This window comes from Microcaecilia unicolor, chromosome 9 (assembly GCF_901765095.1).
Source record: "Microcaecilia unicolor chromosome 9, aMicUni1.1, whole genome shotgun sequence".
NCBI classification, from domain to species: Eukaryota; Metazoa; Chordata; class Amphibia; order Gymnophiona; family Siphonopidae; genus Microcaecilia; species Microcaecilia unicolor.
The window spans coordinates 189,627,204-189,654,861 of record NC_044039.1 but is presented as its reverse complement, the minus strand read 5'-3'; the positions used below and the strand labels follow the sequence as shown (position 1 = coordinate 189,654,861).

At 47.4% G+C, this 27,658-nt stretch overlaps 1 protein-coding gene across 2 annotated transcripts in view; it reads right to left on the bottom strand.

Moving 5' to 3' along the window:
- Positions 1 to 1,597: 1,597 nt before the first annotated feature.
- The window catches only part of LOC115478072 (exocyst complex component 3-like), a 142,551-nt gene continuing 116,490 nt past the window's right edge, over positions 1,598 to 27,658 (bottom strand). For both annotated transcript variants that reach the window (XM_030215308.1, XM_030215306.1), the window contains exons 9-11: positions 6,763 to 6,918; positions 3,442 to 3,563; positions 1,598 to 2,512 (exon numbers count right to left, since the gene is read on the bottom strand). In XM_030215308.1, coding sequence (XP_030071168.1) covers positions 2,332 to 2,512; positions 3,442 to 3,563; positions 6,763 to 6,918 — 459 coding nt within the window. In that variant the 3' untranslated portion in view covers positions 1,598 to 2,331. The remainder of the gene's footprint in view (positions 2,513 to 3,441; positions 3,564 to 6,762; positions 6,919 to 27,658) is intronic.

Below are 27,658 nucleotides of genomic sequence, written 5' to 3'. Positions count from 1 at the left end.
CACACAGATAGATCTACCCACACATTTATGCATGTACACAGACCACACACAGACGCATATAGAGAGGTGTTGGAAATAATTGCAGGAGGCATGTCTGCATGCTTTCCCCATCACACATCCCTACTGCTGTCATACCCCTATCCCTGTGTGGTTGGCCCTTTTCAGTTCAGATGTGTATTTCATTTGCAAAGTCTATTGGCTGAACCTTATACCTTTAACGGTTGTTATGTACAATGACTCTGAGTAACAGAACCAGGTACTTTGCTACTGGCTGCCATGTGCTCTGTCTACTAGTGCTGGCAAAACATAGTAACACCTGTTGTTGTGGGTCAGTGTCACCCTATAGTTAAACTGTAAAATCCGTCTTCTGAAATCTGTTATGAGTGACATCTGATGGTTACTTATATTTTCACTCTTAGTTTCATTTTTTCCCCCCAAAACCAACATAATGTTTGGGAACTGCTCTCTTCAAACCACCTCACACCTCTCCCGGAGACACATGCAGAGGGATTGAAAAGAATTCCATGTGCCATGATATGTATATTTTCCCCACTTATTAAATCTGATTTAAATGCTATACAGTACTCTGTCTTCCTTTTCCTGAGACTACATATTCATTCTTATGTTTATTTTCTTACTTGCATTTATTTAAATGAATATGTGTATAAGTAAATTCAATGTGCTTGGTTTAATTCCCACAAACAGATGCCTCAGAGCAGTAACAATAAAATAAGGTATATATACATATATAAAAAAAAATTTTTTATTTATTTACAATTCTATTCCACGTAATCCATAGTTCTTAGCAAATCACGTAGATACATACATAATACACAATAAAATAAATTACAACTTTAAAATAAAACCATCCACCCATCCACATTCCCCAATAAGTGCAAACTAATTCCAAAGGAACTCATACATTCAGTGAGATCCATATTAAAAAGCCAAACTTTAACGTATTTCCTAAACTAGCAATGGTCCAAAATACATCTAACTACATTTGACAATGAATTCCACAGTATGTGGCTACCCTGTGTCTCGTTACTCCTAACCCCAGGAATATCCAACAATACAGACTATGACAGCGATTGCAGTGTTCTAACAGGACAATAACGGTACACCTACATAGTCAAATAGGCTGGGAATAACACATGCAGTAGGTTAAAGTATCTTCACATGACCAAAACACCACTGGTGATCAACAGAGCTTATAAAGAAGGAGGATGACTGGATCCCAAGATTTCAAACCTCCCACTATTCGAGCCACTGTATTCTGAATGAATTGTAACTTTTAGAGCGTACACATGATGCCTTGTGTTTTTGGTTTTGTATGTGACCAAACTGCTTGTTATGACAGAGTATCATTAATGATTAATGTGTGAAAATGGTGCTTTCTTCAACTTAGCCATGCTGCAATGAGCCCCAGATTAAATAAAGTGCATTTTATTATTTAGATTTTGCTCACACCTTTTTCAGTAGTAACTCAAGGTGAGTTACATTCAGGTACACTGGATATTTCTCTGTCCCAGGAGGGCTCACGATCTAAGTTTGTACCTGAGGCAATGGAGGGTTAAGTGTCTTGCCCAAGATCACAAGTAGCAGCAGTGGGATTTGAACCTGCCACCTCTGGATTGTAAGACCAGTGCTCTAACCACTAGGCCATACCTCTACTCCATGCATGCAGTTAGAGCACACGCTCCATATACCAATAGTTCTGTAAAGTTCCATCCACTCCAGCAGCAATAGAGGGCAAAAACACAGAAAATCGTTGCTTCAACTAGGCCCTGCTAAAATGACGTTCAAGTTCCATGTTTATGTGGTAAAGCACCTGTTGGTAAGCCATCTAGACAGTTTACAGTAAAGCTATATTTTGCAATATATTGCATGATAGAAATGGAAATTACAAATTAATCCCCATCATCAGTGCAGCACAACACAAAGATATGTGTAGGTCCACAGTCCTGGAGATACCAAAGAGGCAGCTGCTCTTGGGTTGGCAGATCTTCTGCAGGACCAGGGAGCAGCTGGAAGAGAAGAGCCAGAGGACATGACCAGGTTCTCCAGTCTCTTCAGCTCCTCCTTTCCTGACATCTGTGATCCCAGGAGGATACGACATCCATCAGCTTTCAAGTCACGAGAGCACAAAATAAAAGCCAATGTGTTGGGACAATCAGTGCAATGTTGATGGCACGTACCCTATTGGGTGCAGCTGAATCCAGATGCAGAGTGAAAAATAAATAAATTCACAAACGCTGATGTTCACTAAAAGGGCATGAAATACATGTAAAAAGTACGGTCTAAGATACACTAAGCAGAAAATCCATCTTCCTACACACAGCATGAACACAAATGGCTGGCAAACCTCAGCCGATTCACTTCTATTTCCTCGAAGAAATGCACCTGCTGATCCTCGTCTCTCTTTCTGCCATTAAAATAGTCCAGGATCACTTTTCTTTCTTTTCGTTTGACTGTTCCTTTGAGGTCCAGGATGACACTGAGATGTTCCTTCCTTTTAAAAGATTACCAAGAATTATTATAAACCAATAATGAAGATGAACAGAATAAACTCCCTAATAAGGGATCCAACCCTTGACCCTGCTAAGTTATATAGGGCACAGCCTGAGCCACAGAGCCAACACCAGCTTCTGCCCCCTTCTTACATAGATGTTCTGCTTTTCACGTAGTCAGTTGTTTGTAATCCACCATGGTGCATACTCACCATGTATTTCTTATAAGCCTTTATGGGTACAGAAGCAGTACCTCTTATCATGAAGCCAAAATGCAGCAGTGAGTAGAGGTCACAGACCAGGGGCGTAGCTACTATGGGGCCATGGGGGCCTAGACCCCCCTGCCGTGACCCTCTCGACCCCCCTTCCCACCGCCAACCCTCCCTTGCCGCCGTCGCGTATCTTTGCTGGCGGGGGACCCTAACCCCCGCCAGCCGAAGTTCTCTCTTCAGCCGCGCGGTGTTGTACGTGCAGGACGTTGGACGCACGCACAGAAACTTGATCAGATCATTCAGCAAGCAATGCCGCGCGGCCAAGGAGAGGACTTCGGCTGGCGGGGGTTGGGGTATCCTGCCAACAAAGGTACGCGATGGCGGTGGGGGAGGGTTGGCGGCAGGAAGAGGGGGTCAAGAGGGTTGCGGCGGCAGGGGGGGTCAGCAATGCCGCATGGCTGAGAAGAGGACTTCGGCTGGCAGGGGTTGTGGTCCCCCGTCAGCAAAGGTACGCGGCGGGAGAGGGTTGACGGCCGGAAGGGGGGTCGAGAGGGTTTGCGGCAGCGGCAGGGGGGGAAGTTGGCAGCAGCGGGGGGGGGTCAGCTAAAATGTGCCCCCTCACCTCGGGATCTGGACCCCCCCTCCCGTCGAAGCCCCTGGCACAAACACTTTAAAACTCATGTGATATGCATATTTATACAAATGAAAGACTTTCTTACCTTAAATCAGAATGATTTTCTAGGAAGAAGAATGTTGTCATTTTAATGGCTTCAATATTAGTAGCTTGAAGAAGGTCTAGAAAGAAAATGAGAGGATTCCCCAGGGCAGCAGCATCGGGATTCTAGCAGATTACAAAGAAAGGTGGAATTTAGAGCAGAAGACTGGCTTGGAAGGGCTGACAGTGAGGTGGAGTGCTTCATGCATGGAACTGGGAAGCTGGAGACCCTTTCCCATTCCCCCCTCTGCTGTCATGGTTGCTTCTGTGGGAAGGCGAGTACTGCTGGCATTTGTTTACAGCAGCAGCAAACTAAAGCAAAGGCACTGGAATGTCCAACTGTTCCAGTGCTCATTCAGCTGGTGTTGAGGTTCTGTTGTTTCAGGAGGGCAGTGAACAGAACTGCACATCCTTTGACTCATTTGGGGACCACGTTGTAAACTACCTGCATAGACGCAAAGTACTTTGGGTGCTTGTTACCTATAGTGTCTGTTTATACCACTTATCTGGAGCGGGAGTGAGTTCCATAGAGTGAAAAAAAATGTCTTCTCCTATTTGGTTTTAATGCACTACTTTATAACTATGTCGTGTACACCAGTTTTGTACCTTTTCAAGAAGTATACTAGAGGCCAACCAAATTTCAGTTTTGGTTTTGGTGCTGAAACTGGCCTGAAATCCATTTTCAACTAAAACTAATTACTCTATACCTATGGTGCCCACTCTCCCCTCAAACAGGAGCAGGCTCAGCTCTTTCCTTCCCTCCCTTTCTCTCTGCCTCCTCCCCTCCTCCCCCCAAGAATGGGCTCAGCTCGTTCCTTCCTTCCTTCCTTCCTCCTTCCCTCTCCTCTCCTCTCCCCTATCCTCCCCTCCCCTCTCCTCTCCACCCAACAGTGGCAGGCTCAGCTCCACTGTTCCCTCTAATCTGAGCAGGAGTCCTCCCCGCCAGCAAAGGTAGCAGACTGCGACGGCAGGTTGACAGCGGGCTGGCGGCGGGAGGGGGGGTTGAGGGGGTCATCAGCAGGGGGGTCCAGGGCCAAATCTAAGGGGGGCCCAGGCCCCCGTGGCCCCATAGTAGCTACACCCCTGGTCTGGAGACGCAATCTACAAGCACGTGGCTGTCGGCTCTGCTGGTCCCCTGGTCCAGAACAAGAGGTTGACATCAGAAGGGGCAGAGCCAACAGTCACACTCCTGTAGACTGTGGCTCTGTGAGTGCTTGATGCAGCCCCACCTTAACAGGGCTGCTGAGAAACTGGGCTGGGCCTGGGGCAAGGCTGCCCCCCGAGGTCGCTGCCCACCCCCAGGCCGCTGCGGCACCGCCCTCCTCTCCACCCGCCCCCCTCCCCCCCCCCTCCCCCGTCTGCCACCAGGCCGAGCCCCCTGCATTGAAATCACAGCGCCTCACCTCCTTGTGAAAGCGCAGCAGGCAGTGGCAGATCGCCTCCCTTCGGACCTTCCCTCCGTGTGTCCTGCCCTCGCGGAAGTTACGTCAGAAGAGGGTAATTTCAATGCAGGGGGCCCAGCCCGGTGGCGGACGGTCGACGAAGCCGAGGGCGGGTGGGCGGGTGGTACTGTGGCGCCGGGCCCCCCTTGGAGGCCCGGACCCAGAGAATTTTGTCCCCCCTGCCCCCCCCTCGGCGGCCCTGCACCTTACTACTTAGAGGGGGAGGGGTGACATACCTGGAGGGGGAGAGGTGCTCCACCCCAGGTGGCAATCAAGCTAGGTATGCCACTGATTCCAACCTCTTTATCATTTTGATCACCCTTCTCTGTTCCTTTTCCAGATTTTCTAACACCTCTATTCTGTGTAAAATGGGCCTGCTGAATTTCTAAGAGATAGCATTCATGCAACATGGACGCTGGGGTTTGTACACAAGGACACTAAGGTGTTTATTTTAGAAGCTCTGTTCATGTTTTGCAAATCTAAAAACTGGCATTCAGACATCCATATTGCATGGATGTCCAAATCCCGACTGTAAGCTCTTTTGAGCAGGGACTGCTTCTTTGTATCAGGTGTTCAGCGCTGCGTGTGTCTGGTAGCGCTATACAAATGCTAATAATAATAATAATAATCTCACAATGCAGCACGTCCATATTGCAAAGGGGAGTGGTGTGGGCGTGTTTTGGGCAAGAGTAGGGAGGGTTCAAATATGGATGTCCAGCTCCAATTGCAGACAGGGAAAGGATGTCCGTATTCAAAAAGATGGAGGTCCATATTTAAACCTGGCACGTGGCACGTCCAGGTTACAGAAAGGTGCTCTGATTGAGCAGTTCTCCACTGAATGGAGATAAAGGAAGTCACAGTAGGTATGTTTCTGTCCCTGGAGTGCTCACAATTTATTTTTTTTTAATTACAAAATACTGCAGAGGGAATCAAACCAGCAGCTTCTGGATTTCTGCTTTGGCTCTTAACTATTGCTTTATCCATTAGGCTAGTCTACCACATGAACACCTTCGGGAGGTCATTTTATAATACGGACATTCTTCTGCTGCCACACAGACCTCCGTGCCCTTTATTTTGCCCCGTTCATAATTTAGACTTTTCAAATTATAATTTTGGATGTTCATGCTGGACATTTCCAGCACATGCGTTTTAGAACAGGCCTATTTTAAAATACACGTGAGGTGGACATTCATTTGGGATCTACTGATGGGGGGATGTCCTCAATCTGAGTTGGATGCCCTTTTAAAAATTCCCTCCTAAGGAAATATCTTCAGCCACCAGCAGAGCAGTCAGTGGTGTCAGCATGTCTTCTGCGTCTAGAAACGAAGGAGGCTGCATCATTAAATGGACACTTTCTTTAAGGTAATTGTGTAATTAACTGGGGTCTAAGACACAGTCCAGTTTAGGGACTATGGTATTTTACATCGATAACAAATGGGATTTCCTTACAGAATACAGTCACAAGTTCCAGGATTACAGTAAAGGCAAAATGGCTGTTCCAACTAGGTTATTTGTCACATGTATTTGGTGTCTACATTCACTCAACTGGTGTCTCACAGAAGATAAAGAAACCATTTATTCTGCCATAATCCAGAAGCTGTTTCAGTGATTCAAAATTCTTTAGAAATACAGGTCTATCTAATATTGTATATGGCGCTCCACCAAGTACCTCAGGGAAGGGTGTTTCTAGAACTATCTGTGTTGAGTATTTTGGTGTAGCAAAACTTTGGTTAGTGCTGTATAGACTGAGATTAGTCTGAGCGAGCCATGTCTCAGTGATCGAGCATAGACAGGGAAGGAACTTGCTGCTTCTCTCATGCGAAGCACATGTGGCACCGTTAAAAAAAAAAAATCTAGAATATGCCAACAACAAAAACACTCACCAAGCATCTTTGAAAAGTGTCTTTGACCTTCTCGCCATCCTTTTTGATCTTAGAAGTGATGTGGGGCAGGTCCGCTGATGTCGATTTCCTAGCAGATGTCAGAAAGGCTCGAATGTACTCCACAACAACTCTGTGGTGAGCAGACGTTACAAGTCTCTGTGGAAAGGAAAAAAGGCAACATCTCTGCAGGAGCCTTACTAGAGAAGGGCACGTTATTACACGATCAGTCTTACATTTCCATTTAGTAACAAGCAATGAAATTTCTCTAGGTTTGGAGGGAGACAGCAGGTGGAGGTGGGGTAGGAAGATTGTTCAAACAATTGATGTGCTATGCAGTGGCGTAGCCAAGGGTGGGCTTGGGTGGGCCCAGGCCCACCCACTTTGGGTTCAGGCCCACCCAGTAGCAACACATCTATAATGTGGCTGGCAGGGATTCCCAAGCCCCACCAGCCGAAAACTCCCAACAAGTGTCCCTCCTGCATACCTTGTAAGTAGCAGATCTTCGCCTGCAGTGAGCAGTGACATACATACTGCTTGCACCGGCCTCACAGCCTTTCCTCTGATGTATTTCTGTGTAGGCGGAAACAGAAGTTGCATCAGAGGGAAGGGTGTGGGGCCAACATGAGCAGTGTGTATTAGTTGCTGCTCGCTGCTGGTGAAAATCTGATATTTAAAAGGTGTACGGGAGAGGGGGGATGTTTGAGAGACCATATGGCATACAGGCGAGAGAAGGAGAGACCAAATCACCTGTGGGACGGGGCGAGGTTCGTCTGCCCACCCATCTTGGGTCCAGGCCCACCCAAAATTGGGTGTCAGGCTACGCCCCTGGTCCTATGTCCCTCAGCGGGAGCATTGGCAATACTTATGTTCTTATAACTATAAAAGATGCAGGTCAGATAGCTGTTTTGAGCTGCCAAGGGAGCCCAATCTTTCAGAGGGAGATTTTAAGACATGGTCTTTGCCTAGGGTTACCGTATGGCTCCAGAAAAAGGAAGACACATTGATCCAGTCTGGGTTTTGCTTCCATTGAAAGCAATGGAAGTAAAACCCAAACTGGCTCAATCTGTTTGCCTTTTTCTGGAGCCATATGGTAACCCTATTACAGGCTCCAGAAATAGGAGGACAGATTGAGCCAGCTTAGCCTTGCCCCACTCCATCCAGCCATTCCCCCAGTCAGTGGTGTAGCTATGTGGGGCCATGGGGGCCTGGGCCCCCGTAGATTTGGCCCTGGACCCCCCCCCCGGTCGACGACCCTCTCTACCCCCTCACCCACTGCCAACCCTCCCCCGTCGCAGGACGTCAGACTCACAGAAACAGAAGAGGACCTCAGCTGGCGGGGGTTGGGGTCCCCCGCTATCAAAGGTAGGTGACGGCGGGGGAGGGTTGGTGGCGGGAGGGGGGGTCGAGAGGGTCGTCGGCAGGGGGGGTCAAAGTTGGTGGCAGCGGTGCCAGGGGGGGCCTAAAATGTGCCCCCTCACCTCGGGCTCTGGACCCCCCTCCTGCCGAAGTCTGGTTACGCCCCTGCCCCCAGTCCTGATCATTCCAACTCCTGGCTCCACCCCCTTTAGGACCTTATTTCTGTGGCTGCGGCACCAAGCTGCCTCCCCCTCGGACAGCAAGAGATGCCTTAATAAAACATTACTTCCTGCTGCCACAGGACCAGAGTCATGATAAGAGCTGTGAGATTATTAACTCATCTACCAATGGAAAGAGAGGCTGCTCAGCAGGAGGTCTTGACTTCTCAACGGGAGTGTGGCAGATCAGCTCTTTTGAAGTTAAATGGGATTACCGTACTCCCACATAGGTAGGCCTCACATATAACTCATATCCTAACTTTGAACCTTAAGTAGAAAGAAAATACGATGACTCACATAGAAAAATATGCTTGCACTCAGTTTGCTACCATTCAAAAACATGCATATGAAATCCATCGGAAACATTATATTCAAATGAAGGCTAAATAAATGTGAATATAATGGTTCTGATGGATATCTTATGCCTAATCTAAGGGTGCTTGCGGTACCATTACACTATTTTCATTATGGGCCTGATATTCAAACCGCAGGAGGCAGCCCGCAAAAGTGCTGCAATTGGCGCTGAGCCTGGGTATTCAATGCCAGTCCGCAGTGGCTTACCATGGGCGAGGCGGTGGGGCCGGTCCACCCCGGGTGCACTCTGCAAGGAGGTGCAGGGAGCAGCCGCACGGCTGTCACCTCCACCGCTTCCCTGTTCCCTCTGATGTTACTTCCTGTTCCGGGGCAGGGAACCGGCAGACTGCTCCCTGCACCCCCAGGAAATGATGCGCCGGGGGGGGGGGGGTGGAAGTGATGCACTGGGGGGGGGGAGGGTGATGCGCCGGTGGGGGTGGAGGTGATGTGCCAGGGGAGTGACGTGCCAGGGTGGGGGTGCGCAGTGGCACCCGACATGCCACTGCCAGGCCATTTCTGGTGACTAGCATTGAATATCTTTTTTGGTTTTGGGCTGGCTCAAACTTAACCAGCTAAGCATAGGCTAAAAGGGGCGGGGGTTAGGGGTGGAGCTTAAATCCATAATTGTCTGATAATACACAGAAAAAATAAATAAATAAAAATAAAAGTCACAATTAATACCTTTTATTAAATTTAGATATTAGATATGTATCATATGTCAAAGAATAAAGTGGTTGCTCAAAGCATATACTAACCACAATCGCTCAACTGTAAAACACTATGCACAAATTTGTGCAAAAACACACTCAGAACCTTACTGTACCATAACACTAGGCAGACCCTAATACACCAATATACCACCCATATGGAAAATGCAGACCGTCAACAATATGAAACAAGGGATCATAATATCACAATTCTCATGTAGAGCCACAAAACACCCTTTTAGGGTGGATAGTGTTCACAATGAGCTCCTTTTATTAACGACTATATGTAGATCCTTCAAGAGGTAGTGTGTCATGATTTAGGCTCTAAAACCCTTTCTGATGTTTTGGTGCCACCTCAGTAAGGCCAATACACAATCTCTCCACTGCAAAACACTATACACAAACTTGTGCAAAAACACACTCATAACCTTAGCAAACCATAACAGCACTAATTCCAAGGACAGGACGAGCTACAACCTTATGCGTGGAAAGGCAGCACTGTAATTACACCGGGCTCTAAAACCTAGTGAAACAAAAAAAAACCCAAAATGGGTTGTAAATACTACACACTAGTAGAATACTGCACCGTGATTACACATGAAAAACACATGACACAACAGATATGAAGGCAAAACTGGAAAGTTACCTCAAGAAGTCAGACTCAGCATGCAGCAATACTAGAAAAATTGAAACTTACATGCAAAATATCACAGATGCACATTTCCAAAAGCTGACATATTCCAGTTAATAAATTCTGAATAAAATACTTTTTTTTACCTTTGTTGTCTGATCATTTAGTTTTTCTATTCACTTTGGTCCCAGTGTCTTCTTTCCATTTGATATTTTTTCTCTCACCATGTCCACCATCCTCCTGTGTCCTTATGCGTCCTTGTGTGTCTTTATGCGTCCTGTCTACCATCTGTAGCCCCGTCCCTATCCTTTCTCCAGTTTCAGCATCTGCCTTCAAAGTGTTCCGATCCAGCCCTTAAATTCAGCAATTTCCCCTCCATCCATATCCAGCATTTCTCCCCTCCCCTCCATTCATGTGCATGTACTTCCTTTCTTTCCTACCCTCCATCCTTGTCCAACATTTCTCCTCTGTTCCCTGCCCTCCACTCCATCCATTTCAGATTTCTCCTCTCTTCCCTCCCCTCCATCCATCCATCCATGTCCAGCACCTTCCCTCTTTCTCTCCTACCCTTCCATCCAGTGTCATCCCTCTTTCTCTCTGCATCCTTCTACCCATTACCCTCTCCCAATCCTTCTGTCTATTGTCTCCCTCTCCTTCCATCCATTGTCTCCCTCTATATCTCCTTCCTTCTAAACAGTTCTCTCTCTTGACCCTTTTCCATTTAGCATGTCCTCTCTATCCCCATCCTTCCAGTGTCTTTCCTCTTTCCCTCCCTACCCTTACGTCCATTGTCTTCCCTCTTTCTGCCCCCTCCTTCCAGCTTTTCCCTCTTTCTCCCTCCTTTCATTCAGCATTTCTCCGTCTGACAGCTAGGGTCTCCCCCAGTTTCTCCCCAGCAGCTTCTCTCTCCTGCCCATGTCCCCTCTTTCTCCCCCCATCTTTCCACTAATCTCTCTCTCTCTCTGTACCCCTCTTCCATCCAGCATCTTCTCTCTGGCTCTCCCCTGCTCTTTTCCATGGCCCCTCTTTCTCTCCCCTGCTCTTTTCCATGTCCCTGGCTTTCCCCTGCTCTCTTCCATGTCCCCTTTTTCTCTCCCAATCTCTCTCTGGCTCTCCCCTGCTCTCTTCCATGTCCCCTCTTTCTCTCCCCATCTCTCTCTGGCTCTCCCCTGCACTTTTCCACTTTCTCTCTCTCTCCTCCAGTGTTCTCATGCATCCCACCTTTCTCTTCCCTCCCCTTCTTGTTTCCATCACTCTTACTCCTTTCTCCACCCCCTTTTCCCATTCCCATGCCCTGCCATTGCTTTCCTTCCTCCCTCTTCTCCTTAGATGTGGCATCTCACATCCTCCTCTCTCCACCCCCCTTTCCCTTTGGTCGGTCTGTCTGGCATCGCTTCCCCCCCCCCCCTGACTAGTGTGGTACCGTATTGCTCTCCCCCTCTGCTCCTGTCACGTCGTCTTTCAACGAGGCTTCCTGTTCCCATAGCAGCAGCAGCAGCAATGATGTAAGCGCCGTTGCTTTCAGCCTGCCCCGGAAGCACTCTGAACAGCTTCCCGCGTAGGAGGGGCGCTTTCCAGAGAAGGCTTCCGGGGCAGGCTGAAAGCAGCGGCGCTTACATCATTGCTGCTGATGCTGCTGCTGCTACGGGAACAGGAAGCCTCGTTGAAAGACGACGTGACAGGAGCAGAGGGGGAGAGCGGCACCGTACTAGTCGGGGGGACGGGGGGGGGTAAAGATCGGGACCGTCGCGCACCAGTCGGGGGGGGAGGGAGCCGGGAGGGAGATGTTCACGAGCTGCACCCGCCCCGCCCTTGCTGCACTTCTGGCTGGGGAGGCTTAGCCTCCCCAAGCCTCTTATACCGGGCGCCTATGCAGCTAAGTTAATATTTGGCACCAGCCGGTTAAGTTTATAGGGGCCAAAGATACGACTGCTATTTAGTTGGTCCGATTTGGCAGCTAAATTTAGCCAGCCAGCACTTGAATATCTGTGGCTATCATATGATACAGCCGGTTAGCCGCTATGTGCTAACCGTGAATATTCAGTGGAGAAAACCAGCTATATCCCGCTGAATATTTGCAGTTAGCTGGCTGAACGCTATTAACCGGCCATTAAATAGCACTGAATATCAGACAGATTATTTATTTATTTATTGCATTTGTACCCCATATTTTCCCACCTATTTGCAGGCTCAATGTGGCTTACATAGTACTGTCAAAGGCGCTTGCCCAGTTGGTTGATAACAAATACCAGGTTGTATAGTGATCGAATGAGGTATATGTGGAGGATCGGAAGGGATGAAGATTGCATGAAGCCCAGTACGATCATTAGTAATGTTATGTTCCTGGGTGAAGAGGTTTACGTTGGGTCGTTGGGGTAGGCCTTTTTGAAGATTATGTTTAGAAATAGGCTATTTATATTCAGAAGCTGTAAAACAATATAATTATTGCCTCTAGCCCTTAAGCTCATGGCAGAAGTATGTCAAAACAAATAGTGAAGAATGGGATCTTGGCTCAGCTCACATGTAGGTCGCCTCCCTGACTTCTATTTTCCAAATAATTCCTAAATGTTATGACCTATACACAAGTATCATTAGTAAGTGGAAAAGAATGCTTTCTATCCCCAAGAATTGTCAGGCTGGAAGCATTCTGGCTGGAGCTTATCAAGCTGGAAATAACGGATTTATTTAATATTAAAGGAACAATTCAAACTCAAATCCCTGCTCAGTTTTTAGTTTTGAAAGACAATTGATGAGAAGGTTGTAGTCTTGGAAGGTCAAGTGTCTGTTTTGCATTATGAGTACCACTAACTACCCTTCTCCATTGTGAATACTGCCCATTTAACCCCCACTCTCTGTTTCCTATCCTTCAACCAGTTTTTAATCCACAATGGAATTGTGTTCATTTTTCTTTCATTCTGTTTTGAAAACAAACGAAAATAAAAGTAGAAATCTCACTCAGACGTCCTGTTTGATTTCAAATGAAAGCACATCCCCGATTAACAACCAGAATTACAGAAGCTTTATTCTTACCTCATAACTTTCAGTTTTATTCCCCTCAAAATCTGTCAGCCTTTGATTTAAATAATTTAGAGCATCATCAAAATCTTCAGAATCATTGCAGAAGTGATCCTTCAATGCTTTCTAAGTGGGGGGAAAAGAAGCTCCATTAGAACATTAGTTTGACATTTAAAGACATTGCGTAGCCTGAACAAACTTCAGTAAGGAAGGGGTTTCAGTATTAGGGAGCAGAAATGAAAGACTGAACAGCTACCAAATTTTCTTCATTAGGCTGGAAATTCCTGCTCTTGTGAATCATATGCCGCACACCTGCTGCTACAACCAGAGGCAGAGTGGCTCAAAAAAGTGCATTTCTAGTTTTCTTTTTTTTCCTGTGCCTCTGTTTGCTGCCGCATGTAGCAAGCATGGGGAAAGAAAAACCCAGGATGGTTTCTACCATCAGCCTGTGCACTGTTGCCTGCAGCCTTTCAGCTCTGGCTGCTGTCTTAGCAGTCAAGGTTGGGGTTACCAGAGAGAAACTTCAGTCAGGGACAGTGGCGTAGCCAAGGGTGGGCTTGGGTGGGCCCAGGCCCACACACTTTCGGCTCAGGCCCACCCAGTATCAGCACACCTATGATGTGGCTGGAATGGATCCCCAAGTCTCACCAGCCGAAAACTCTCAACAACTGTCCCTCCTTGCATACCTTTTAATAGCAGATCTTTGCCTGCAGTGAGCAGTGACTGATACATACTGCCTGCACTGGCCCCATAACCTTCTCTCTGATGTATTCCCGCCTATGCGGAAACAGGAAGTTACATCAGAGGGATGGCTGTGGGGCCAACATGAGCAGTGTGTATTAGTTGCTGCTCGCTGTCGGTGAAAATCTGCTATTTAAAAGGTAGGCAGGGGAGGGGGAATGTTTGAGAGACCATATGGCATGCAGGTGAGAGAGGGAGAGACCAAATCACTTGTGGGACAAGGCGGAGTTCTTCTGCCCACCCATCTTGGGCTCAGGCCCATCCAAAATTGGGTGTCTGGCTACGCCCCTGGTCAGGGATAGAGTGTGCGCTGGCTACAGTGTGAGAGTTATTCCAGAAGGTAGAGGGATGAGGGCTGAATTGCTGGGGATAAAGGCCTGAAGGTGAGATGAGGATAACTTATCGTGGGGGGGGGGGGGAAGAGCTAAAGAAGACGAGGAATGGATTATTGGTAGATTAAAGGCTGAAGGGGGGTGAGGAGTGAATTGCTCAGAAAGGAAAGGTGAGGGATAAGTCACTAAAGAGGGTGAGGGCTCAACTGTTCTGAGAAACAAGCTGAGGGATAAGTTATTTTGGAGGGTGGCTAAAAAAGGTGAGGGATGAATTGATGGTGGATTGAGAGATGAATTGCTCTGGGTGGAGGTGTTCGGGGAGATGAGGGATGTTTGCACAGAATGGGCTGTGAGTCATTTCCACTATCTATTCTTTGATCCCCCTTCTCTTACTGATCAGAGCCTTAATGTCAGTGCATGGATCCTGATCACCGCTTTCATGAGAGGCAAGCCTAAGAGAAGAACAAGTAAGTAGCCCCACCAATACATAGAAACCTGAGCACACTTTCTTGCATACTTGCCTCCTCCAGCTTATGCACTTACTTGAAGTCACCAAGGCCCTTTCCAGTCTGGATCAAGAAAATCCGCCACAGGCAGAGAACTCGAACGCCCCACGAGAAAAACAGGTATAGAAGAAAGTGGGATGTTTGACAAGACTTTTTTTGCTTTCAGGCTGACATCTCGATTGTCCAAGAGCAAGCTTTTCCGAAAAGGTCTTTTAAAGACCAACATCATTGCTTACCACACTACGTGTTTCTAAGCGGCTGCATCATCTGTTATTCATCTACAGAGACCCATTTCACTAATCACCGTACCACGTGTTTCTATATGTGGTTATCATCTGCTCTCTGTCGACTGAGACTCCTGATGCAGGCCTAACGGCCGAAACACAATGTTTGTGTCAAGTCTTTTTTCATCAATAAACAACTGTTTTAAGAATTCAATTGTTCAGTGTTTTGGTTTCCCGTGGTCAAACATCCCACTTTCTTCTATACCTTTCCAGTCTGGAAAATGTATGCAGGTAACTGCTTAGGGGCCCTTTTACTAAGTAGTATAAGCGTCTATGCATGTCCAACACGCACCAAAATGGAGTTACCGCAGGGCTACCGTGTGGCCCTTGCGGTAATTTCATTTTTGGCACGCCCGAAAAATAGTTTTTTTTAATTTTCTGGTGCGTGTCAGCTACGTGTGCCAAGTGGCATTTGGTGCGCGTAGGTCATTACTGCCTGGTTACTGCGTGACTTTTTATCGCTAGGTCAATGGCTGGCGGTAAGGTCTCAGACCCAAAATGGATGCGCGGCAATTTTCATTTTGCCACACGTCCATTTTCGGCAAAAATTTTAAAAAGGGCTTTTTTTTACAGGTGCGCTGAAAAATGGCTTGGCGCACCCCCTAAACCCATGCCTTCACTACCGCAAGCCATTTTTCAGCACACCTTAGTAAAAGGACTCCTTAGTTAGCTGAGCAAATTCCTTTCAAATTGACTCGTATTGCTTCCTTTCTGTCTATATCCTTTCAGATACTTTATAAAAATGCCTTGACAATGGCCACAGTTTTAAAAAATGTAATTAGTGTTTACCTAGAATACTGACGCAATTGCATCAGCCAGAGTGGCAACTCTAATGTCCTGCACAAATGATTATAAAGGAAGCTGACAGTAGAATAAACTGAAAAAATGCATTTTTCTTTCAGTACAAAAGTAGAATGTAGAGATAAGTGAAATTATCAGGTGATCATTCAGAGTACCTTAAATGTTGAAGATAGTGTCTGCAGAAAACAATTTCTTCCCTGGTCTTCTGTTTTCTTTATTGATTCTTCCACTTTCGTATTTATGTTCTGAGGAGCAGAGAGTAACTGTACAAGTCTGTGCCACGTATCCCTGTAAAAACCCGGAAAAAGAGTAGGACATGATAACAGTCTCTCTATGGGCCCAATGCCCTTGTTGAAAAGCATATGAGACATGATGAACTTCCACATGGCTGCTTTGCAAGTTATCCACACAGTCTTACTAACTTATCACCGAGGAGGATTTGGGGGGGACACCGGTGCCGGAAAGAATATTTGAAGCGGGGGAGTCGGAGAAACTAAACAAATTCTCTGTAACCTTGGAGGATGTAATGGGTCAGTTCAGCAAGCTGAAGAGTAGTAAATCACCGGGACCTGATGGTATTCATCCCAGAGTATTAATAGAACTAAAAAATGAACTTGCGGAGCTACTGTTAGAAATATGCAATCTGTCCCTAAAATCGAGTGTAATACCGGAAGACTGGAGGGTAGCCAATGTTACTCCGATTTTTAAGAAAGGTTCCAGAGGAGATCCGGGAAATTATAGACCGGTGAGTCTGACGTCGGTGCCGGGCAAGATGGTGGAGGCTATTATTAAGAATAAAATTGCAGAGCATATACAAAAACATGGACTGATGAGACAAAGTCAGCACGGATTTAGTGAAGGGAAGTCTTGCCTCACCAATCTAATGCATTTTTTTGAGGGGGTAAGCAAACATGTGGACAATGGGGAGCCGGTTGATATTGTATATCTGGATTTTCAGAAGGCGTTTGACAAAGTGCCGCACGAAAGACTCCTGAAGAAATTGCAGAGTCATGGAATCGGAGGTAGGGTATTATTATGGATTAAGAACTGGTTGAAAGATAGGAAGCAGAGAGTAGGATTGCGTGGCCAGTATTCTCAGTGGAGGAGGGTAGTTAGTGGGGTCCCGCAGGGGTCTGTGCTGGGTCCGTTGCTTTTTAATGTATTTATAAATGACCTAGAGATGGGAATAACTAGTGAGGTAATTAAATTCGCCGATGACACAAAATTATTCAGGGTCGTCAAGTCGCAGGAGGAATGTGAACGATTACAGGAGGACCTTGCGAGACTGGGAGAATGGGCGTGCAAGTGGCAGATGAAGTTCAATGTTGACAAGTGCAAAGTGATGCATGTGGGTAAGAGGAACCCGAATTATAGCTACGTCTTGCAAGGTTCCGCGTTAGGAGTTACGGATCAAGAAAGGGATCTGGGTGTCGTCGTCGATGATACGCTGAAACCTTCTGCTCAGTGTGCTGCTGCGGCTAGGAAAGCGAATAGAATGTTGGGTGTTATTAGGAAGGGTATGGAGTCCAGGTGTGCGGATGTTATAATGCCGTTGTATCGCTCCATGGTGCGACCGCACCTGGAGTATTGTGTTCAGTACTGGTCTCCGTATCTCAAAAAAGATATAGTAGAATTGGAAAAGGTACAGCGAAGGGCGACGAAAATGATAGTGGGGATGGGACGACTTTCCTATGAAGAGAGGCTGAGAAGGCTAGGGCTTTTCAGCTTGGAGAAGAGACGGCTGAGGGGAGATATGATAGAAGTGTATAAAATAATGAGTGGAATGGATCGGGTGGATGTGAAGCGACTGTTCACGCTATCCAAAAATACTAGGACTAGAGGGCATGAGTTGAAGCTACAGTGTGGTAAATTTAAAACGAATCGGAGAAAATTTTTCTTCACCCAACGTGTAATTAGACTCTGGAATTCATTGCCGGAGAACGTGGTACGGGCGGTTAGCTTGACGGAGTTTAAAAAGGGGTTAGATAGATTCCTAAAGGACAAGTCCATAGACCGCTATTAAATGGACTTGGAAAAATTCCGCATTTTTAGGTATAACTTGTCTGGAATGTTTTTACGTTTGGGGAGCGTGCCAGGTGCCCTTGACCTGGATTGGCCACTGTCGGTGACAGGATGCTGGGCTAGATGGACCTTTGGTCTTTCCCAGTATGGCACTACTTATGTACTTATGTACTTATGATATGAATAGAATTTTTATTCTATCTTTGTCATGTTCCCTACCTCAATGCAAGCGGCGTCCTCGGGCTGCGTGGGGTCCTGTCAACACGCACACTTGACTGGCACTGCCTGAGCCATGTGTGTGTAGTCCTCTCTGGGTTTGTTCTGAGAGCGGTGGTTACAGGCTCCTTAATTGCTTTGCTTCCATGCACCTGTTTCTGCTCTCTCTCTCTCTCTCTCTCTCTGCCCGGCTTCCAGGCTCCTTGATTGCTTTGCTTCCACCCACCTGGGTCTGCTCGTCTTCTGCCTGGCTTCCCTTGCTTCTCTCCTATTGGCTTTCCGGTTCCTCCTTCCCCTGCTCTTGTCCTATGGCTGTGCCCCTTCTCCCTGCTGATGTCAGACGCCAGCACTTTATCAGCTGAGCTCTCCCTGGACTCCTTGCTTCGGCTTCTACTTTGGTAGGTGTTTCTAACTCTGTAGTCTGCTTCTTATCTACTGGTCCCTCGTTGCTGACTTTGCCTGTACCTGGATTACACTTCTGCCTGCCGCCTACCTACTGACTTTTCGCCTGCATCTGGATTACTCTCTTGCCTGCCGCCTGCCTACTGACTTTCACCTGCATCTAGATTACTCTCTTGCCTGCCGCCTGCCTACTGACTTTCGCCTGCATCTGGATTACTCTCTTGCCTGCCTACTGACTTTCGCCTACATCTGGATTACTCTCTTGCCTGCCTACTGACTTTCGCCTGTACCTGGATTACTCTCTTGCCTGCCACCTGCCTACTGACTTTCGCCTGTACCTGGATTACTCTCTTCTGCCTGCCACCTGCCTACTGACTTTTGCCTGCATCTGGATTACTCTCTTGCCTGCCGCCTGCCTACTGACTGCCGCTTGTACCTGGATTACTCTCTTGACCTGCTGCCTGCCTGGCCGATACATTCATCACCCCGCTTCCAGCTTCGTCCCGTAAGTCCTGCAGGCTGCCCGCACCTAGGGGCTCAACCTCTGTGGAACGGCGGTCAGCGCAGGTGAAACCCACTGTTGTCCAGCTGCCAAGCAGAACCTGGCCATAGTACCGGGCTCAGCAGCGGTACAAGAACTCACAAGTCTGACAATCTTAGAGAGAGAGGTTCAGGGCAGAGGAGAAGCTTAATAGAGCAGCAGGCTGGGAGCCAGAAAGCTCAGGATCCCGGATTTATATCCCAGACGAGCCCCCATTATCTGTAGGCGCATTTGGGGTCAGATAATCACTCAGATTAGTAATTACTCTGGACTCATTTGCTAGAAGTAAAATATGCACATATTTTGCCCTAGAGGTTCAAGTAGCATCTGTACACAAAAAGGAATATTTCAAGGATGGGACCAGTAAGTAGTAATAACAAAATAAATGAGGATTGATTACTGTTACTTATGTTTGATTTATTCTTACTGTACACAGCCTTGAACGAATTCTTTCAAAAAGGTGGAAAATAAATCCTAATAAATAAATAATATTGACGTGAATGCTAGATGCAAAAAGGTATTTTTTTTTTTTTTGTTACATTTGTACCCTGTGCTTTCCCACTCATGGCAGGCTCAATGCGGCTTACATGGGACAATGGAGGATTAAGTGACTTGCCCAGAGTCACAAGGAGCTGCCTGTGCTGGGAATTGAACTCAGTTCCTCAGTACCAAAGTCCACCACCCTAACCACTAGGCCACTCCTCCACTCCAATTTATAGTCATCCATGTATAATAACAATTAAAACGGAACTGTGAAATTGAATAATTGTACAATTAGGGGTTTAAATTAATTATGATCATCCATGAGAAATTGCTTAAATAGGCTTTAAAGTATTTCTGGAATATCAAATAATTAGGTTTCCATCGGATGAATTTTGAAAGGAAATTCCACCATTTGGTACAGAGGTAAGAGAATCTTGACATATAGATTGACTTGTAGATCAGATTTTTGCAATGGGGATAGTGGAGGGTTAGATAATTTCCCACTCAAAGCGGGTTCATCTCTTCAAAAAGGGAGAGATTGCAAAGGGGGAGATCAATTAAAGGTTGCATATAATCAGGGGTTAAGTGGCAGCTTCTTACCCTCTTTAGGGAGTGCTTTTTTAAATCCCATCAGTTCCTGGATTCGTCTGCTGCTGATGCTAAGGAAGGTAAAATTATGCCTTACCTGATAATTTTCTTTCCTTTAGTCCCAGCAGATGAATCCAGGATCCTGCCCATTCAGCAGCATTTTTTTAGTTCTGATGGTTGACGAAGGTCACCTTGTCTGTGGTTTCCAAAGGTTTGGTTTATAAAAAAAAAAAAAAAGAAAGTATCAGCTCTGCCCCAATGGTCCTCAGGTGAGTTTTCTGAACCAACCAGGTCCCATATACATCTGGCCCACAGATGATATGCAGTCCCAGATAATGAGACCCATGGTCTTCCAGCTGGTACTCCTTATAAAAGCTGATACAAGATGGCTTGCTAATGAGATGGATAATGAGGATTACTTTATTACTGTGTCTCCCGTGAGCTTCACTCCTCTAAGCTTCTCACAAAGACCTGGTGCAGATATTCAGCATGTTCTTGGAAGCAGTGGCGTAGCTACGTGGGGCCTGAGGGGGCCGGGGCCCCCGCAGATTCACCCCAGGACCCCCCTCCCGGCGAACCCGCCCCCGCCGCCGCCTACCTTTACTTTTGCTGGCAGGGGATCCCACTCCCCGCCAGCCGACGTCTTCTCAGTCCTTCCTGCACTTCAATTTGTTTGCTGACGTCCTGCACGTAATTGTACGTGCAGGACGTCAGACTCAGAGTCTCTGAGTCTGACGTCCTGCACGTACAACGTGCAGGCCGTCAGCAAACAAATTGAAGAGCAGGAAGCGACTAAGAAGAAGACGTCGGCTGGCGGGGAGTGGGATCCCCGCCAGCAAAAGTAAAGGTAGGCTGCAGCGGCGGCGGGTTCGCGGCGGGAGGGGGGGCGGCAATGTCGGCGGTGGGGGGGCGGCGCCGGGGGGAGGGCTAAAATGTGCCCCCTCCCCCCGGGCTCCGGACCCCTCTCCCACGGAAGGCTGGCTACGCCCCTGCTTGGAAGATGTCATTCAGAACAGTGCTACAGGAAGTCTTGTAGCATCCATGACAGTATTGCTCAGAAAAGATGGTTTGTGGCCTTAGTCAGGCTTCAAGCCTGCAAGAGGCAAGATACAGGGAACACTTCTACAAATCCCACAGCAGCTCCTTTTAGCCTTGGGAAGCCATTTCACCTTCTGTTGCCTTGAGGTGACTGGAGTTGGTACCGGTAATCCCACTCCTAGGCTCAAGGCCGGCCATAGAAACCATCGTACTTGTGGCAGTCCCCAAAAGTCATTCACAGCTGGTACTTCTGTGCAGGGGAACTAACAACAACAACAACAACAAAGAGATTCAACCAAGCCCAATGTATTTTACTATTTATTTATTACTAGTAAAAAAGGCCCGTTTCTGCCTGTGATGAAACGGGCGCTAGCGGGCACGGGACTCCCTTCCCCTCCCCTTACGCTAGTCTCCCTGGTGGTCTAGAGGTACCTGTTCGGTCAGGGCAGGAAAGAAAGAGCGCCCTCTTTCCTGCCCGTAGCGGTGCTGCTAGCTGCCGTGCTGCATCATGTGGGAGTCCGGCTCTCGGCGTTTCAAAATGGCCGCTGAGAGTTGAAGTCTCGCGGGGGCTGTTTCGTTCCTGCCCGAGCGAACAGGTACCGCTAGACCACCAGGGATAGTGGCGTAAGGGGAGGGGAGGTGACAGGGGGGAGAGAAGGTGATGAGGGGAAGGGGGGGCGATCGGGGGCGGGGCGGTACCTTTAAAGGGGCGGGGTGATGGGGCGAAAGGGGCGGGGTGATGGGCACGTCCTCGGCGGCTGCGATTTGTTGGAAGGGGAGGAGTAGGGAAACACGCGCTCCCCGTGCGTTCATTTGCCTTGTTGTGTACGTGTTCCGCCCTCGACGTCATCAGGTGTGACGCGAGGGCGGGGCATGAAGACATGGTTAGAGTTGTGGCTTCACCACCATGAACGTAAGAACCGGTGTCTGAGTGCCTGCAGTGACGTCAGTGTCCTCAGAACGTTGAGGGTGCGTTTTATTATAGTAGATGTTTCACCTGTGTTTCAAATTTATATTCCATCTCGCCCCAAGGGCTACAAGGCAGTGTGCAAGAAAGCAAGAGTAATAGTAAGCAATAGCAATATACTTCATAACATCCAAAATTCATACAATAACATGAAATAGTAAGAAAAATCCAGCCTTCAAAGATCACACCTTGTATAACATAATACAAAATAAGTTTAGTGGCTAGTAGCTTTACCATCACAAAGTCTGCTTCATTTTTTTTTGTTACATTTGTACCCTGCGCTTTCCCACTCATGGCAGGCTCAATGCAGCTTACATGGGGCAATGGAGGGTTAAGTGACTTGCCCAGAGTCACAAGGAGCTGCCTATGCCTGAAGTGAGAATCAAACTCAGTTCCTCAGGACCAAAGTCTACCACCCTAACCACTAGGCCACTCCTCCACTGTTGCTACTATTTGAGATTCTACATGGAATGTTGCTATTCCACTAGCAACACATGTAGAAGGCTGTGCAGGCTTCTACATGGAATGTTGCTAGTGAAATAGCAACATTCCATGTAGAATCTCCAATAGTATCTATTTTATTTTTGTTACATTTGTACCCTGCACTTTCCCACTCATGGCAGGCTCAATGCGGCTTACATGGGGCAATGGAGGGTTAAGTGACTTGCCCAGAGTCACAAGGAGCTGCCTGTGCCGGGAATCAAACTCAGTTCCTCAGTTCCCCAGGACCAAAGTCCACCACCCTAACCACTAGGCCACTCCTCCCATGTTTTCACTACAAATGTTGGTCCAGAAATCTTCCAGCTCATAGAGAGCTTAGCTCTACTGGGATAAAGCGTCCATGATCCTTTTTTCACAGCTGTTCAGGGGTTTTTTTCTCCTCATTTTATTCCCCTTTGCTTCCAGCCGTGTCACCACAGCAACAATTCTCAGGGCTGAGAAACACCAACTCCAGAACCATTTACAATCCAGCACGAATATGCAACTGCGCTACTCTCCCGCATAGGTGTGGTAAATGCCATCCGTGTGTATGTTACAGAATATAAAAACCATCAGGAGCATCTAGTCTGTCTATCAAAACACTGATGCAGAATGGAACAGACCTCCTTCTGTCATTGGAAATTGGGCCCACGTAGGCTGTGAATTGGGCTTTCCAGAAGCCTCTCCCTAGGTATCTAAGATCTTACATTTGGCTTTACATCTTTACATGTTTGCACTGCTTTGTCACTGACCCCCTCCCCTTACCACCCCATCCTTACACCAGTGGCGTAGCCAAGGGTGGCCTAGGGTGAGCCCAGGCCCACCCACTTTGGGTTCAGGCCCACCCAGTAGCAGCATACCTATGATGTGGCTGGCAGGGATCCCCAAGCCCCACCAGCCGAAAACTCCCAACAAGTGTCCCTCCTGCGTACCTTGTAAATAGCAGATCTTCGCCTGCAGTGAGCAGTGACATACATACTGCTCGCACCGGCCTCACAGCCTTCCCTCTCATGTATTTCTGCCTAGGCGGAAACAGGAAGCTGCATCAGAGGGAAGACTGCGGAGCCAACATGAGCAGTGTGTATTAGTTGCTGCTCGCTGCCGGTGAAAATCTGCTATTTAAAAGGTATTCAAGTTAGGGAGATGTATAAAAGATCATATGGCATGAAGGCGAGAGAGTGAGAGACCAAATCACTTGTGGGACAGGGTGGAGTTCTTCTGCCCACCCATCTTGGGCCCAGGCTCACCCAAAATTGGGTGTCTGGCTACGCCCCTGCCTTACACACACACACACACCACTATCACCACCGCCAAAGGTCTTCACCTGCTTTTATCATTTAGTAACTGAGGGACAGAAACATTCCTTTATGGGTATGTGTACATGTTACCTTGGCCAGGTTCTGTGCATGTGTACATATATTGATTGATTGCCCTGTCCAGGCTCTGCACTGTTTTGAGCTGGGCAGAGCAAAAGTATAACTGCAGTGTGCACTGAAATGTTTAAAGCATTTTCATTTTTTCTTTGGCTTTTCGCTCTAATTTTCCATTTCTGTGCACTGTGGAGATACAGCCACAAGTCTCTGCAGCCCAGACCCTTTATGCCCCGCCTCCCTGTGCAAGGGATGCGTTGCTATGAACACCTATCTGTAACCAAAAGCTGTGTGAGCTGATTATTCTGCTGGCTTCATATTAAAGGTATCTATCATATCCTATTTCCTTAGTGAATATGTGAGTTTGTAGTCTATGCACATTTGTCATCTGAAAATACAAAAGAACTCACAAGGTACCAGCAGGAGTCTCTGCTGTTCTAGATCAAGCACGAACCATAAGCATTATCTACCACCCCACCGGAAGCAATGCTACACTCGCTGACATTACAGTAAGAAAGTCATCATTTTAATTCCTCTTTTCCTTTGATGAAATTACAGTTATATTCTGCACTAAGTGGTATGAAATTCTGACCTGAGTATACTGCAGTCCTCTATGACTCTCAGCTCATGATAGATCCAGGCCCCAGAGCTCTGGTCAGGCGCAAGGAATTGTTCTATCAAACGTTCACAGCTAACGGTAAAATAAAAAAAAAAGAAGAAAATCACATCAATTTCACGTTAAATTGTCATTTATGCGTTGATTATAAACAACATGGCATGCCTTTGTCTGATACAGTGGTGTATAAATTAAGACTAACTAAATGAAACACTATTTTATGGTATTTTTCACATTGTTCTAATCATTTAGCACTTTACTAGCTAATTCATAAATACATTATTGCTTTTGGTTAGAATATTTAAGTAAAATGTACCTTGGTGAAGCTGCAAAAGGCAGTGCCTTCAGTTCTAATACTGGAAAAACACTTCAGCTTCAGTCTTATGTTTTGGTAGGTGCCCCCCCTTCACCCATAAGGACTATGGTAGTGGTGTATAGTGGGTTTGGGGGGGGGGGGGTTAGGGGGCTCAGAACACAAGGTAAGGGAGCTATGTACTGTACCTGGGAGCTTTTTCTAAGTCCACTGCAGTGCCCCCTAGGGCGCCCGGTTGGTGTCCTGGCATGTCAGGGGGACCAGTGCACTACGAATGCTGGCTCCTCCCACGACCAAAGGGCTTACATTTGGTCGTTTCTGAGATGGGCGTCCTTAGTTTCCATTATTGCCGAAAATCAGAAACGACCAAGTCTAAGGACGACCATCTCTAGGGACAACCTAAATGTCAAGATCTGGGCATCCCCAACCGTATTATCGAAATGAAAGATGGACGCCCATCTTATTTCGATAATACGGGTTTCCCTACCTCTTCGCCGGGACATCCTGCGAGGACATCCTCAGGAAAACTTGGGCGCCCCTTTCGATTATGCCCCTCCATCCCTTCCTATGGGTAGAAAAAAAAACCCAGAATCAAGGACTAAGGATGGGAACAGTCCCTAACAGAGGATCAGACCCCTCCCCAGGCAAGGGATCCCTAGAGATCCTGAGGGTTGCCAGGAAACAGGGGTGGAGATACTATTCTACTTTGGGTGGATAAAAGCAACATATCCTTCCTATAGGAAGAGCAGAATTGGTGGACGAGCTCTCACCAGTCACAGTTCCAGGTAGGAGCTGTGGACACAAGTGTCCCTGCTGAAGAAGGAAAATCATGGGAAGCTGCCAAGGAGTATGAAACCACAGGCTGCTAAAAGTACAGCAGGAATAACACCATTCTTTCTCTCTCCCTTGTTTGTTTTTAACCTGTTTGGGTGAGGAGGCTGTGGAGTGGCTTCTGTGTGATCAGGGCCGTGCCTAGGGTCTCTGGCGCCCCCCTGCAGACTATCAGTTGGCGCGCGTGCCCCCCCCCCCCCCCCCGGGCCTGCCTGGCTCCAAGGCACGTCTGGGGTGCGATGGAGGAAATGGCTGGGTTTGGCCTGAGCCTCCTCTGCTCCATCCCCGATTCCCCGGCGCTTTAAATTTACCTCTCTCCGCCTCCGGCTCCGACGTCTGCGCGGCGTCAGTGAAAGCGCTGCCTGTCTGACGTCTCTCCACCAGCCTTCCCTTCGCTCGTTCGTTCCCTCTGTGTCCCGCCTTCTTCTGACGTCATTTCCTTGAGGGCGGGACACAGAGGGAACAAACGAGCGAAGGGAAGGCTGGTGGAGAGACGTCAGACAGGCAGCGCTTTCACTGACGCTGCACAGACGTCGGAAGCGGAGCGAGGTAAATTTAAAGCGCCGGGGAATCGGGGATGGAGCGGAGGAGTAAGTTTTTTTTTTTTAAATATAGCTCGACGGTGCGGCGCCCTTGAAGGCAGGCGCCCCCCTGCGGCGCTTACCGCGCTTACTGTGTTGGCACGGCCCTGTGTGTGATCCTATGTTGGATGGAGGCCTCCCTCTTCCCCTTCTCTCCCTTCTCTGCCCATAGACAAACAGTGGAGAAGAGGAAAGAATGATGCAAGAAGGATTAATGTTTACTAGAGATGCTGGAGAGCTCTCTTTTCTGTTTTGATTCACAGTTCTGTGTCTTGAGTAAGACAGAGAAAAGAACATGAACTGAAGAGGTGGGAGGGGTTCCCCAGTCTTCAGAGCTGAATCCCTGAACAGCTGACAAAAGAAAAGACGTTCTATAATATGTGGAAACTGTATAAAAAAAGATACAGACGTGGCTTACGTTGCACAATTAAGGACAGAGCGGCTGGACCTGTGCAGCTCTAATTACTAATTACACTGTAAAAGTGAAAGGAATGATGGCTTGGCTGGAGCAGCCGGCAACCAGCTTTAAAGTGATAGTAGCTTGCATTCCCTCCTGACTGTCTTTTGTGAAAGCCCACAAGAACGGGGAAAAACTGAAGTTTACTGATCCTTAAAAAGCAAAAGTGTATATATAGATATACAAAAAAAGAGTGGTCTCGGGGGGGGGGGGGGCATATAAGTAGCACTACACACACTTTTATGCCAGACAACAGCTGCTATTAGGGAACCTTCCTCAAAAAGTCAAACTTTGCCCTGGGAGAAGGGGAAGGGGGGGATTTTCCACTCGGAGAGGTAAGCACATCTCCATCATCAAGCACCCCTCTAAGCCCCGGGTCCAAAATACAAGTCATTTATTTGTTACATTTGTATCCCACATTTTCCCACCTGTGGCTTACATATTTGGCTCCTTGAGCTGGTGTAAATGCTGATGGGGAACCTTTCTGATGTATATATGTGTGTTGTTTTGAAATATGGCTCACATGCATATATTTTGAAGGAACACCCAAATCACACTGAGGACATGCCTTCCTTCTGTACATTTTAAAGCGTACATGCCAGTGGCGTGGGCTGGGGTGGGCCCAGGCCCACCCACTTTAGGTTCAGGCCCACCAAGTAGCAGCACACCTATAATGTGGCTGGCAGGGACCCCAAGCCCCACCACCCAAAAACTCCCAACAACTGTTTGCTGCTGGTGAAAATTTGCTATTTAAAATGTATATGGGGGAGAGGGGATGTTTGAAAGACCATATGGCATGCAGGCAAGAGAGGGAGAAACCAAATCACTTGTAGGACAAGGCGGAGTTCTGCCCACCCACCTTGGGTCCAGGCCCACCCAAACTTGGGTGTCTGGCTACGCCCCTGGTACATGCTGCCATCTACAAACAAAGTGACTTTTCTAAAATTGCCACTTTCACGTACCTGCAAATTTGCATGTGTAAGTCCTCTATTTGCATGTGCAAACGGCACCTAAGCCGCTAAAATTTTCCCTAAATACATTCTTCA